The sequence below is a fragment of the Theropithecus gelada genome, chromosome 10, assembly GCF_003255815.1.
Source record: "Theropithecus gelada isolate Dixy chromosome 10, Tgel_1.0, whole genome shotgun sequence".
Classification (NCBI taxonomy): domain Eukaryota; kingdom Metazoa; phylum Chordata; class Mammalia; order Primates; family Cercopithecidae; genus Theropithecus; species Theropithecus gelada.
Genome location: NC_037678.1, coordinates 67,609,045 through 67,622,759, shown reverse-complemented (window position 1 = coordinate 67,622,759; position 13,715 = coordinate 67,609,045). Strand labels below are relative to the sequence as shown.

General features: G+C 43.2%; 1 protein-coding gene across 4 annotated transcripts in view; it reads right to left on the bottom strand.

The window, feature by feature from the left end:
• The window catches only part of TRPC4AP (transient receptor potential cation channel subfamily C member 4 associated protein), an 88,075-nt gene extending 74,629 nt beyond the window's left edge, over window positions 1–13,446 (bottom strand). For 2 of the 4 annotated variants that reach the window (XM_025400171.1, XM_025400172.1), the window contains exon 1: window positions 13,195–13,446. In XM_025400171.1, the coding sequence (XP_025255956.1) occupies window positions 13,195–13,362 (168 nt within the window). In that variant the 5' untranslated portion in view covers window positions 13,363–13,446. The remainder of the gene's footprint in view (window positions 1–13,194) is intronic. The other 2 variants (XM_025400175.1, XM_025400173.1) reach the window with 2 other exon arrangements.
• Window positions 13,447–13,715: the final 269 nt, after the last annotated feature.

Genomic DNA, 13,715 nt, shown 5'->3' with positions numbered 1-13,715 from the left:
AACTCTAACCAGGCTTATCAAGAAAAAAAGACAGAAACACAAATTACTAATATGCGATACGTAAGAGGAATTATTATTACTGACTCCATGGACTTCGAAGGATAAAAGAGTATTATGAACTCTTTGCCTCGATATTTGCCTAGCACTTTGGGAGGCCAAGGCAGGAGGATCGCTTGAGCTCAGGAGTTCAAGACCAGCCTGAGCAACATAGCAAGAGCTCGTCTCTACTAAAAATCAAAAAAATTAGCCAAGCGTGGTGGTGCACACCTCTGGTCTCAGCTACTCAGAAGGATGAGGTGAGAAGATCACTTGAGCTTGGGAGAATGAGGCTGCAGTGAGCTATGACAGCACCACTACACTCCAGCCCGGGTGACAGCGCGAGATCAAAAAAAAAAAAAAAAGACATCATTATAACCAAAGAGTGGAAACAATTCAAATGTCCATCAACTGATGAATAAATATAGTATATCCATCCAATGGAATATTATTCAGCAAGAAAAAGTAATGATGTACTGAAACTATAACAAGGATAAATCTTGAGACCATTATGCTAAACCAAAGAAGCCAGTGTCTAGCTGGGCACAGTGTCTCATGCCTGTGATGCCAAAGTAATCCCAGCACTTTGGGAGGCCAAGGTGGACAGATTCCTTGAGCTTACAAGTACACGACCAGCCTGAGAAACATGGTGAAACCCCACCTCTGCCAAAAAAAAAAAAAATACATATATATATATATACACACACACACACACACATATATATACACACACACATATAAATTAGCCGGGTGCGGTGGCACATGCCTGTAGTACCAGCTACTCGGGAGGCTGAGGTGGGAGAATGGCTTGAGCCCGGCAGGCAGAGGTTGCAGGGAGCCAAGATTGCGCCACTGCACTCCAGCCTGGGCAATAAAGCCAGACCTTGTCTCGAAACAGAAACAAAAACAAAGCGAGACTCCATCTTTAAAAAAAAAACAAAAACAAAAACGAAACTAAAAGAAGCCAGTCTCAAAAGGCCACATATTGTTTGATTCTATTAATTTAAAATGTCCAGAATAAGCATATCCAGAGTCAGAAAGATTACTGTTTGGCAAAGGTTGTGGGGATGGGGAAATTGGGGAGTAACTGCTACTGAATACAAGGTTTCTTCTTTGGGTAATAAAATGTTCTAAAATTGACTGTGATTGACAGATGCATAACTTTGTGCATACAGTAAAAACCACTGACTTGTACATTTCATTTTTCTTTTGTTTTTTTTAAAACCCTTTTATCTCCTCGGTTTACCAATTTGTACACTTTAAAAGGGTGATATGTGCAATATGTGAATTACATCTCAATAAAGCTGCTACAAAAATTAAATAAATAAATGAACATAAGCGAACTTTTTAGGGTGACAACGTTCTAAAACCAGATTGTGGTGATGGTTGCATAACTTCATCAATTTGCTGAAAATCACTGAATTGTAAACTTTTTTTTTTTTTTTTTGAGACGGCGTCTCGCTCTGCCGCCCAGGCTGGAGTGCAGTGGCCGGATCTCAGCTCACTGCAAGCTCCGCCTCCCGGGTTCATGCCATTCTCCTGCCTCAGCCTCCCGAGTAGCTGGGACTACAGAAGCCTGCCACCTCGCCCAGCTAGTTTTTTGTATTTTTTAGTAGACACGGGGTTTCACCGTGTTAGCCAGGATAGTCTCGATCTCCTGACCTCGTGATCCGCCCGTCTCGGCCTCCCAAAGTGCTGGGATTACAGGCTTGAGCTACTGCGCCCAGCCGAATTGTAAACTTATAATGGGTAAATTTTATTGTATATAAATTATGCCTCAATAAAGCTGTTTAAGAAATATTTTAAAAAAGAAGAGAAAAGGGAATAAAGAATAGGACATTTAAAAAGCAAATATTGTATTAAGCAAGTATATTTAAACACCAAAATGTCAGTTATTATATTAAATCTAACTGTGCTAAATGCTCCAATTAAAAACAAAGTTTGGGCCAGTTGCAGTGGCTCATGCATGTTACTACAGCACTTTGGCAGGCAGAGACAGACAGATCGCTTGAGCCCAGGAGTTAAAGACCAGACTGGGCAACACAGGGAAACTCTGTCTCTACCGAAGAAAAAAAAAATTAGGCACAGCAATGTGTGCCTGTAATCCCAGTTACCTAGGCAGCTGAGGCAGGAGGATCCCTTGATGCTAGGAGGCCGAGACTGCAGTAACCTGTGACCTGGTACCATACTCCAGTCCGGGCGACAGAATAAGACCTTGTCTCAAAAAATAAATAAAAAATAAAATAAAATAAAAACAAAGTATGCCACTTACCAGAGAACAGAAAAGCTAAAAGAATGGGAAATAATACACAATGTAAACATATACCAAAAGGTAGTATAACTATATTAAAATCAGCAAGAGCAAAGAAAAATCATTACCAAGCCAGGTGTGGTGGCTCATGCCTTTAATCCCAGCACTTTGGGAGACCGAGACAGGTAGATCACTTAGGTCAGGAGTTCGAGACCAGACTGGCCAACATGGTGAAACCCTGTCTCTACTAAAAATGCAAAATTAGCTGGGCATGGTGGCACAGGCCTGTAATTCCAGTTACTCAGGAGGCTGAGGCAGGAGAACTGCTTGAACCCAGGAGGTAGAGGTTGCAGTGAACCAAGAATGCACCACTGCACTCCAGCCTGGGTGACAGAGTGAGACTCCATCTCAAAAAAAAAAAAAAAAAAAAAAGTACTACCAGAGACAGGCACTTTAATAAGGATAAAAATGGCAACCTGGATAATGTTAATGGTCCTAAATTCGAAAATATCTAATAAAAACTTCAACATACATAAAGCAAAAACTGACAAGGCTAAAAGGAGAAATAAAGAAATCCATAATCGTAATGGGAGATTTTACATATCTTTTTCAAAAACTGACACATACAGACAAAAATTAGTGAGAATATAGAATATTTTAACACAATTAAACAAAACGGACACACCTCGAGCAGTATATCTAGTAAATGCACTCTACACGTCCTTTACAAATATAAAGAGAACATCTGCAAAATGACCAGCTGGTAGGCCATACAGCAAATTCAATACATTTAAATGAACTGAAATACAGACTATGTTCCACATCAGAAAGATAATTATAAAATCCCCATGTTTGGAAAACAATATACCTCTCAAAAATGCACGAGTCAAAGAAAAAATCAAAGTGGATATATGAAAATATCCTGAAAGATAATGAAAATACTACACATTCAAACTGATGAGGTACAACTTAAGGCATGCTTAGTGACCACTATAACCCTGATACCAAAACCTGTCAAAAGGAAAACTGCAGGCCGGTTTCACTAATGACGATGTAAAGAAAAAACCCTAATTCAAAAACTGAATTAAATTTAAAATTTGTATCAGAAATTAAAAGTTGGTTTAATATTTGAAAATTTTATTCAATGCAATTCAACATATTGGTAACAAAAACGAGAATAATGATATGAATACCTCAATTGATACAGAAAAAGCATCTGATAAAATTCAACATCCATTCATGATAAACTCAAACTGAAAAAAAAATGAATTTCTGTTAACAGGTATCCACAGAAAACCGACTGCAAACATCACACTTAATGACAAAATGTTTAAGGTTTTTTCCCTCTTAGATCAGGAACATGCTACTTCTATTCATCATACTGGAGGTCTCAGGCAGCAGAGTAAGGCAAGATATATAGAAGACATAAGATTGTTTTTTTTTTTTTTTTTTTTTTTGAGACGGCACGGAGTCTCGCTCTGCCGCCCAGGCTGGAGTGCAGTGGCCGGATCTCAGCTCACTGCAAGCTCCGCCTCCCGGGTTCACGCCATTCTCCTGTCTCAGCCTCCCAAGTAGCTGAGACTATAGGCGCCCACCACCTCGCCCAGCTAGTTTTTTGTATTTTTTAGTAGAGACGGGGTTTCACCGGGTTAGCCAGGATGGTCTCAATCTCCTGACCTTGTGATCCACCCGTCTCGGCCTCTCAAAGTGCTGGGATTACAGGCTTGAGCCACCGCGCCCGGCCCGACATAAGATTGTTAAGGATAAAAGATTCATTTGCAGATGATACAATATTCACAGACGACTGTACAGGTATACAATCTGAAAGAATCTAAATGTAAATTATCAACTATTACAGCAATATAAAGGAATAATATAAAAATATATCATATTTTTATATTAACAGCTACAATTTTTAAATGTAGTTTTAAAAACACTACTTATAATACCACTTTTAAAAATGCTAAGGAATAAATCTAACAAAGTTATGCAAGACGGCTACAAAGAAAACTATAATACACTCTTGGCCAGGCACAGTGGCTCACGTCTGTAATCCCAGCACTTTGGGAGGTCGAGGTGGGCAGATCACCTGGGGTCAAGAGTTCAAGACTAGCCTGACTAACATGGTGAAACCCCATCTCTACTAAAAACACCAAAAAAAAATTAGCTGGGCATGATGGCGGGCGCCTGTAATCCAGCTACTAGGGGAGGCTGAGGCAGGAGAATCGCTTGAACCTAGGAGGCGGAGGTTGCAAAGAGCTGAGATCACGCCACTGCACTCCAGTCTGGGAGACACAGGGAGACTCTATCTCCAAAAAAAAAAAAAATACAGGAAAATAACTTCCAATTTAGAATTCTATACCCAGCCAAACTAAATATACAAGTGTCAGAATAAGATATTTTCTGATCTGCAAGCTTAAAAAAAAAAAAAAAAAAAGTTACCTCCCAGGTACTCTTTCTTGGGAGGCTACTAGAGAATGTGCTCCAGGAAAAAGGAAGACAATTCAGGAAACAGGGTCTAAAACATGAGAAAACAAAGAAAAATATTCTGGATTTGGAGACGAGAAGTCCCAAGAATTCAGCTGTATAGCAGACCTAGTAACTAAACTAAACTGCTAAACTGCAGTAGAAGAATGAAGGGCTTCAAATGATTTCTTTAAAAAGTTTTAGAATTTAGGAACAAATTATAAGTATACAGAAAGCAAGTGGGCACAGTGGCTCACACCTGTAATCCCAGCACTTTGGGAGGCTGAGGCAGGTGGATCACCTGAGGTCAGGAGTTTGAGACCAGCCTGGCCAACATAGTGAAACCCTGTCTCTACTAAAAATACAAAAAAAAATTAGCCAGACATGGTGGCGGGCACCTATAATCCCAGTTACTTGGGAGGCAGAGGTTGCAGGGAACCGAGATCGTGCCATTGCATTCCAGCTGGGCAACAGTGCAAGACTCCGTCTCAAAAAAAAAAAAAAAAAAAAAGGTATACAGAAAGCCAAACAAATTAAAAGGATGCATTACTGCATTATTCCCTGACTTCACCACCATGGAATACACCAATGTAGCAAAATTTCACTTGTACCCCATTAATACAAATTTAAAAACAGTAAAATAAAGGATGCACTATTATGCTAATGAAAGTCAAAAGGCTATACAGGGTATAAGTATATTTATCCTTCGATTTAAAAAATGGAAGAGGACTGTTTTTAACACGACAAAAAAACAAAATTATACAAAACATATATAATTGTACAATATATGGCCCTGCTGTAAACAATAATGCTAACATCATAATGTAAATACTTAACGACAGCCAAAACTGTGATATAACTACATTGGTAGAATAGTGGAGATGAGTAAGAAGGAATCAAATGTGTGAATTAAATCCTAGTTTTTTTCGAGAGCGAAGAAAATAGAAGTATCTAAAAGTGAAAAGAAACAGCTTTATAACCCTGTTATTTAGAAATACTGGCTCTCCTGTTTCCTGGATTCTTCTCTTGCAAAAGAAATAGCTAAGTATGGACACTGAACAGCATTGGGAGTATGGAACTTAGAGGTGCAAAGCGGGCAGTGCACTGCTGTTCTTTTGTTACAAGCTTCATGACACTCAGAGACCTAATCACAGTCCAAATACTTGACTTCACAAGCAATTTCTTCACTATTTCTGCATTGTCTTACAAGGCATTTACTCTCATCTAAAAAGAATAATTTGGGGCTGGACACAGTGGCTTATGCTCATAATCCCAGCAATCGGGAGGCCAAAGCAGGCCCATTGCTTGATCCCAGGAGTTTTAAGACCAGCCTGGGCAACATGGCAGAATCCCATCTCTACAGAAAAATACAAAAATGAGCTGCATGTGGTGGCATGTGCCTATAGTCCCAGATACTCCGGAGGCTGAGGTGGGAGGACTGCTTGAGCCCAGGAGGTGGAGGTTTCAGTAAACCAAGTTTGCACCACTACACTCCAGCCTGGGCAACAGAAGCAAGACCCTGTCTTAAAAAAAAAAAAAAATCATCAGAATTTTCCTTTCCTTGTGAACAGCTTGGCACTGTGATGAAAGTGCCACCATTCAGTCATCTTCACAGTTGAATTACTGGCAGGTATCATATGGGTTTTCTCCTGAAGTACTTGTGGTTTAACAGTTGACAGCAGTGATAATCTCTTACATCATACCCTCTAAACTGTCAAGCTGTTTAGCAAATGTGACATTTCTAGACATTTACAGTTTCCACTGATTATACGGTTTTTCAAAATAATTAAAGGCTAAATTCCATGAAGATAAATATGCATCTTGTTTCCTTAATCCTAAGTGTAAGATATCTAATGCCTCAAAATGTCATACTAAATGCAAGGGTCTCGTGCAATCTCACTGCAACCTCTGCCTCCTGGGCTCAAGTGATCCTCCCGCCTCAGCCCGGCCCCTTCCCCCTCCTGGCCCCCCCCCCCCACCACCAAGTAGCTGGGATTACAGGCATGCACCACCATGCCCGGATAATTTTTTGTATTTTTAGTAAAGATGGGGTTCCACCCATCTTGCCCAGGCTGGTCTTGAACTCCTGAGCTTAAAGAATCCATCTAGCTTGGTCTCCCAAAGTGCTAGAATTACAGGTGTGAGCCACCACACTCGGTCTAAATAGATACCTTAAAGGATAATGAAGATAAAATACCTTGTTGGGTTATTTTGACAATGCATGTAAACCACTGAATACTTGCGTCTCCTTTAATGTGGTATGATTCAGTAAAATTAGGAGTAAATTTTAGGGCTTGTGAATACAAAAACTTCCCATTGAAATGAATGGCACATATATATATCTACATATATACATATATATATATGTGTGTGTATATATACATGTATATGAATGAGACTTTATCCGAATCAGTTTTTCAGTATCAAATGACCTTTGAAAAGCAAGGGAAGGTTTATTTGACTTAAATGCCTAGGTTTCATAAATACTAATGCTTAGAATGAGGCTAAAACAATTAGGCCAGGCACGGTGGCTCATGCCTGTAATCCCAGCACTTTGGGAGGCCGAGGCGGGCGGATCATGAGGTCAGGAGATCGAGACCATCCTGGCTAACACGGTGAAACCCCGTCTCTACTAAAAATACAAAAAACTAGCCGGGCGAGGTGGCGGGTGCCTGTAGTCCCAGCTACTCGGGAGGCTGAGGCAGGAGAATGGCATAAACCCAGGAGGCGGAGCTTGCAGTGAGCCGAGATCGCGCCACTGCACTCCAGCCTGGGTGACAGAGCAACACTCCGTCTCAAAAAACAAAAAAATAAAAAATAAAAAATAAAAAAAAACAAGTAGTGCCTAATGAAAAAGCTAGTGAATCTGGCTGGGTGTGGCAGTTCACGTCTGTAATCCCAGCATTTTAGGAGGCTGTGGTGGGCAGATCACGAGGTCATGAGTTTGAGACCAGCCTGGCCAGCACGGTGAAACCTTGTCTCTACTAAAAACACAAAAACTAGCCGGGCATGGTAGCACACGCCTATAGTCCCAGCTACTCAGGAGGCTGAGGCAGGAGAATCACTTGAACCCGGGAAGCGGAAGTTGCAGTGAGCCGAGATCGTGCACTACACTGCAGCCTGGGCGACAGGGCAAGACCCCATCTCAAAAAAAAAAAAAAAAAAGGCAGTGAATCTAAAGAAAAAAATATAAAGTAACACTCAGGTGCATTTAGATATGCCAATAATCATAAAGGAAGCAATGACTGGCATGTGGGAAATTTAACAGCATCCCACAACCCAGTCTGTCACCAGACTGCCAAACTGAAGGGTATCTAGGGATGGTGGGTCATGACCTGTAATGTGAGTTGCACTACCCTAGAGCCCAGGGTTTACTCAGTCTGTCCTTTCCTTCAACTCCTACTGATCATTCCGGGCCTTGTACGCCCATGGTAAGGAATCCAGAATTGATTCTATCAACCACAATGAGATGAGGCTGGAGAGTTTTAAGCAAAGGATTTATAAGATCTGATCTGTATTAAGCATCAAATGTGCTGATGAATATGAAAAGGCTCAGTAAACTCCAAAGTACCACCCCAGCGTATTTTACTGCCTTGACAGAGGGCAGAACAAAAGGAAGGGAAGAAAATAAGGCAAACTAAAATCCAAGTAGAATTGACCCATTATAAATCATGTGGCCAGTAGTCATGACCCAGGCTTTCCTTATGCCCCATTTAGGCAGATGGAGAAGATCAGGTCTGGTGGAAAAGGGAGAGGATTTTGGCTGTCAATATACTAAGTTTGAGATGCCCATTAGACATCAAAGTGGAAATGCTGAGAAGGCAACTGGATATACCTACCCACCCAGAGCTAAAAGGAGAAACAGGAATGGAAACAGAAACTTAGGGTCCCTCAGAGTATAGAGCAGTTATTAATAACAATACAAGCTAATCTTTACAGCAGTAAGCAATGTACTTACAGCTGAGGAAGTACATTTCAGTCACTATTTTAAGTGCTTTATATGTATAACTCACTTGGTCCTCACCACAACCTTGGAAGGTCAGGTCCTATGATACTTACTTTACAAGTGAATAAACTTAGGCATAAACAGATTAAGTAACTTGCCTAAAGACACACAGTAAGTAAATACCAGAGCCAGGTTTCAAACCTAGGCAATTTGACTCTGGAACTCTTTAAAGCCATGAGATTGCCTGGCGAGTAAGTCTAGACATAAATTAGACTGAGGACATGGTATTTCAATTCAAGCCATTTCCTGAGTATCAAATGGCTGGCAAGGTTTCAGGCTCTGCAGATACAATGAAAAATAAGACACAGTCTCTTCAAGAAGCCCAGTTTAATTAGCCACTAGCTGAGAGAAACTATTTACTAAACAACTATTACTATGTGCCATACTGGTTAAGCTTTTAAAACATATTATTTCATTTAATCCTCCTAACAACTTTATGGGATAGATGTTATCATCACCTCTTTAGAAATAAGGAAACTGAAGTTAAAAGAGGTTAAGTAACTTAACCTTGGCCACTCTGCTAGGATTCAATTCAGGTCCACCTTACCTTAAAATCTGATTTTTTTCCCAAGGAAATTCCATCATATGCCATACCACAGATGATCCTTGAGGACATTACGTTAAGTAAAATAAGCCAGTCACAAAAAGACAAATACTGTATTATTATACTGGGGTTATCTAAACTAGTCAAACTCATAAAAACAGAAAGAAGAAGAATGGTTACCAGGGACTGGGAGAGAGAGAAATGGGGGAGTTGTTCAATGGTAGTTTCAGATTTGCAAGACGAAAAAGTTCTGGAATCTGTTTCACAACAATGGGAATATACTTCACATTACGTAACTATACACTTTTTTCCCCCCCCTAAAGATACAGGGTTTCACCATGTTGCCCAGACTGGTCTCAAACTCCTGGGCTCAAGTAATCCGCCCACCTCATCCTCCCAAAGTGCTGGGATTACAAGCATAAACCACCACAATGGGCCTGACCTCTACACTTATAAATGGTTAAGATGGCAAATTTTATGCTTACATATATATTTACATATGTATATAGCTTGAAGCAGGGTCTCATTCCGTTGCCCAGGCTGCAGTGTAATGGTGAGATCATGGCTCACTGCAGCCTTGACTTGCCAAGCTCAAGTGATCCTCCCACCTCAGCCTCCTGAGCAGCTGGGACTACACGCATGCATTCCCACACCTGGTTATTATTATTTTTTTTTTGTAGTAGAGATGGGCTCCACTACATTGTCCAGGCTTGACTCAAACTGGTTCAGGTGATTCTCCCATCTTGGTCTCCCAAAGTGCTGGGATTACAGACATGAGCCAATGTACCTGGCCTATATTATATATTTGTTTACTACAATTAAAAAATTTTGGCCAGGCACAGTGGCTCACACCTGTAATCCTAGCACTTTGGGAGGCCAAGGCAGGCGGATCATGATGTAAGGAGTTTAAGACCAGCCTGACCAACACGGTGAAACCCTGTCTGCATTAAAAATACAAAAATTAGCTGGGTGTGGTGGCATGCGCCTGTAATCCCAGCTACTCAGGAGGCTGAGGCAGGAGAATTGCTTGAACCCAGGAGGTGGAGATTGCAGTGAACCGAGATTGTGCCACTGCACTCCAGCCTGGGCAACAGAGCAAGACTCTGTCTAAAAAATTTAAAAAAAAAAAAATTTTTTATTCTGGTCTTTTCCTACTATATCACATGCCATAACGGTATAAAAATATGGGTAATCTGGGCAACATAGTGAAACCCTGTCTCTACCAAAGATACAAAAATTAACGGGGTTTGGACACGCTGTAGTCCCAGCTACCAGGGAGGCTAAGGTGGGAGGATCACTTGAGCCCAGGAAGTTGAGCGTGCCACTGCACTCCAGCCTGGGTGACAGAGCAAGACCCTGCATCAAAAAAAAAAAAAGGTAAGCAAATAATTTATTCTGCAGGATGGGAGAGAGGAGAGGAAGGGCACAGCATGAAATAAATTTTTTTAAAAAACTAAGAATATCAGTATTTGAAAGATGAAGGTCCCCATTTTATCCTCACATTTTATCCAGGCAGGGTATCTCTATCTCAGCCTCTGAAATAGCTCCCATACCTATATACAACCATCAGTTACCACAATAACCTGCCTAAACCAGGCTCCAGAATATTCCAGTAGCGTTGTATCTGGTGTGTTTTTTGTTTTGTTTTTTTTTTTTGAGATTAAAGTCTCACTGTCACCCAGGCTGGAATGCTGGAGTGCAGTGGCGTGATCTCAGCTCACAACCTCCACCTCCCAGGTTCAAGCAATTCTCCCGCCTCAGCCTCCAGAGTAGCTGGGATTACAGGTGCATACCACCACGCCTGGCTAATTTTTGTATTTTTAGTAGAGACGGGGCTTCGCCATGTTGGCCAGACTGGTCTTAAACTCCTGACCTCAGATGATCCATCCGCCTCGACCTCCCAAAGTACTAGGATTACAGGCATGAGCCACTGTGCCCCGCCTCTGGAGAGCTTTTCTAGGCTCCTCCCATTCTAAGTCATTTGGCACTGGAAACAAATTAAGGTGCCTAAATTGCCTCATTTATTATGCTAAAGAACTTCTGTGGCTCCCTATTACTCTCAGAACACTGATTATCAGGAGGGGTGTTTAGGAACATATCACCTAGCCTTTCTGAGCCTCAGTTTCCTCATCCATATTAACAAATGAGTCTTGAAGCATAACTCAAAAGCTTGAGCATTAAATAAAGATAACATATGCCTTGCACCATACTTGTTCTAAAGTTATGTGCTCACTAAAAGTTAGTCCTCTTTCTGCCTGCCTCTACACACCCAGCTCAGTAAGGTATCTTAGCCTAAGAAGGAAAGACCAAGTATTTCTAGGAATTTTTTTTTTTTTAAGACAGGGTCTCACTCCATCAATCTCCGTCTCCCAGGCTCAGGTAATCCTCCCACCTCATCCTCCCACAGGCACGCACCACCCCACACCCGGCTAATTTTTTTGTAGGGACAGGATTTTGCCGTGTTGCTTGGGCTGGTCTCGAATTCCTGGACTCAAGCGATCTGCCTGCCTGGGCCTCCCAAAGTGCTGGGATTACAGGGTCTTAAGTCAGGTAGAGACCACCACAAGGCGGAAAAAGGCTGCTCATGTATGGTTGTGTGATGGCCACGAAAACATCTCTCACTCACTGCTCCTTTCGTCCACAATCCTCCATACACACAGACCATCTAGCCTTTATTTTATTATATCCTTTTCGTCACTTGAGGAAGTGATATTTAAATAAAATTTAAGTAAAGTTATACTGTGAAAAGTCTCACTCCCATTTTCTCCCCCTTTAGCCCAATTCCCACCTCACTCCCACCAACCACTTTATTAGAGTACCCTTCAAACTTCCTTTACGAAAAAGCTGTCTTTAAATAAAACTACTGTTTTACAGGTGTTAGCAACGTTTGGGGTGGGGGAGGGTGGAAGAAGTAGGAGACTAGGTCCTATTCAACCTGGTTTACCCTAAAGCAGTGTCCTTCGCTCACTCAAAAATAACAATAATCGTATGTTGGGCACCTGTTATAAATCAGATGCTTAATATTAACTACCTTCAGCCCTTACTATGCACCAGCAATGCACCAACTGTGTAAAGCACCAAAGGCTTTACACAGTTGCCCCCTTTGATCTCCACAACAATCTTAAAACGTAGGTTACTAATTCTCATCTTCATCTTGCAAGTGAGGAAACTGAGGCACAGAAAGGTCATCTGCCCAAGCAAGAGAGAGGAGCAGGGCTTTGAACCCAGGCCTGACTCCAGAGTCCCTCTTAACCATGACGCTCTGCATTGGCAAACCAGATACAGTCTGTGCACCCGCTGGAACTCGGCCTAATGTGGGAGACAGGCGAGAAAAAGGCAGACAACAAAGAAATACGAAATTATAGACTAAGAAAGTAATGTAAACGAAATAAATTCGCAGCTGTGACAGAATAACAATGGGGACCTACTTTAGAAAGGGGAAGGAGTGTCAAGAAAAGGCCTGAGAAAATGACATTTATGAAACGCTTGGGAACCATTTGGGGGCTGCAATGATGACCCCCTCCCCCACGCCCAATACACAGGGGAGAAACTCGAGGCCCATAGAGGCTAAAACAAACTCGCCAGGGTCCCCCAGACGTGTAGACGTGGCGCAAGAAAGGGAGGATCCAGAAACTGGGCCCAGCGTTCGTACACGCCATCAGTGCCCACAGCAGCCCAGCCCCGCTCGGCCCCTGACAAGGGACAGCAAGCCAGCTGCTTCATACGGCCCCGCTGCGGCTGAGAGCGTCCGGGCAGCTCACAAGGAGGCCTTGCGGCCAGCCAAAAGGGGTCTGGCCCGTCCAGCGGCGGCCTGGAAAAGCCTCTTCCCCGGCACCCCGCCAGCTCCCGCCTGGTCCGCCCCGCCCCGCCCCTCCTGGTCCAGCCTCGTACCTGCACCGCCCGGACCAGGCCCCGGCCGGTCAGCTGGCCCTGCCGCAGCTGCAGCAGAATGTTACTGGGCCGCGGCCGGCCGCCCCATCCGCCCCAGGCCGCCACTGTGGCTGCCGACCGTCGCCCACGGCCGGCTCCGGACCCAGCCGCCGCCGGCGCCGCCGCCATGTCTCCTCGTCGGACAAACAGGAAGCAAGCGGCCTCGGGGCCGCGGAGATTTCTACGGGGCGGCGGAGGGGTTCCCGCAGCGCCCCCAGTGGGCTGTCGGCGGAGGCGCAAGCCGCGTGGCAGGGACAGTGCGCGGCGTAGAGGCTGCTGGGAAATGTAGTCCTGCGTGGCCGCACGGCAGGTGGGAAAAGAGATGTGGCCTTTCCTGCACTGCCGGTTTCTCTGGCCCCCGGGCCCAGCATTTCGGCGAAATCTCCCGAGGTCTGAGACCAGTCCCTGCGTGCGCACTCTCCCATTTCTCTCGCCCGTTTGGGGAGGATGCAGGCAGCTGGCCAAGAAATGATCCTGGGCTT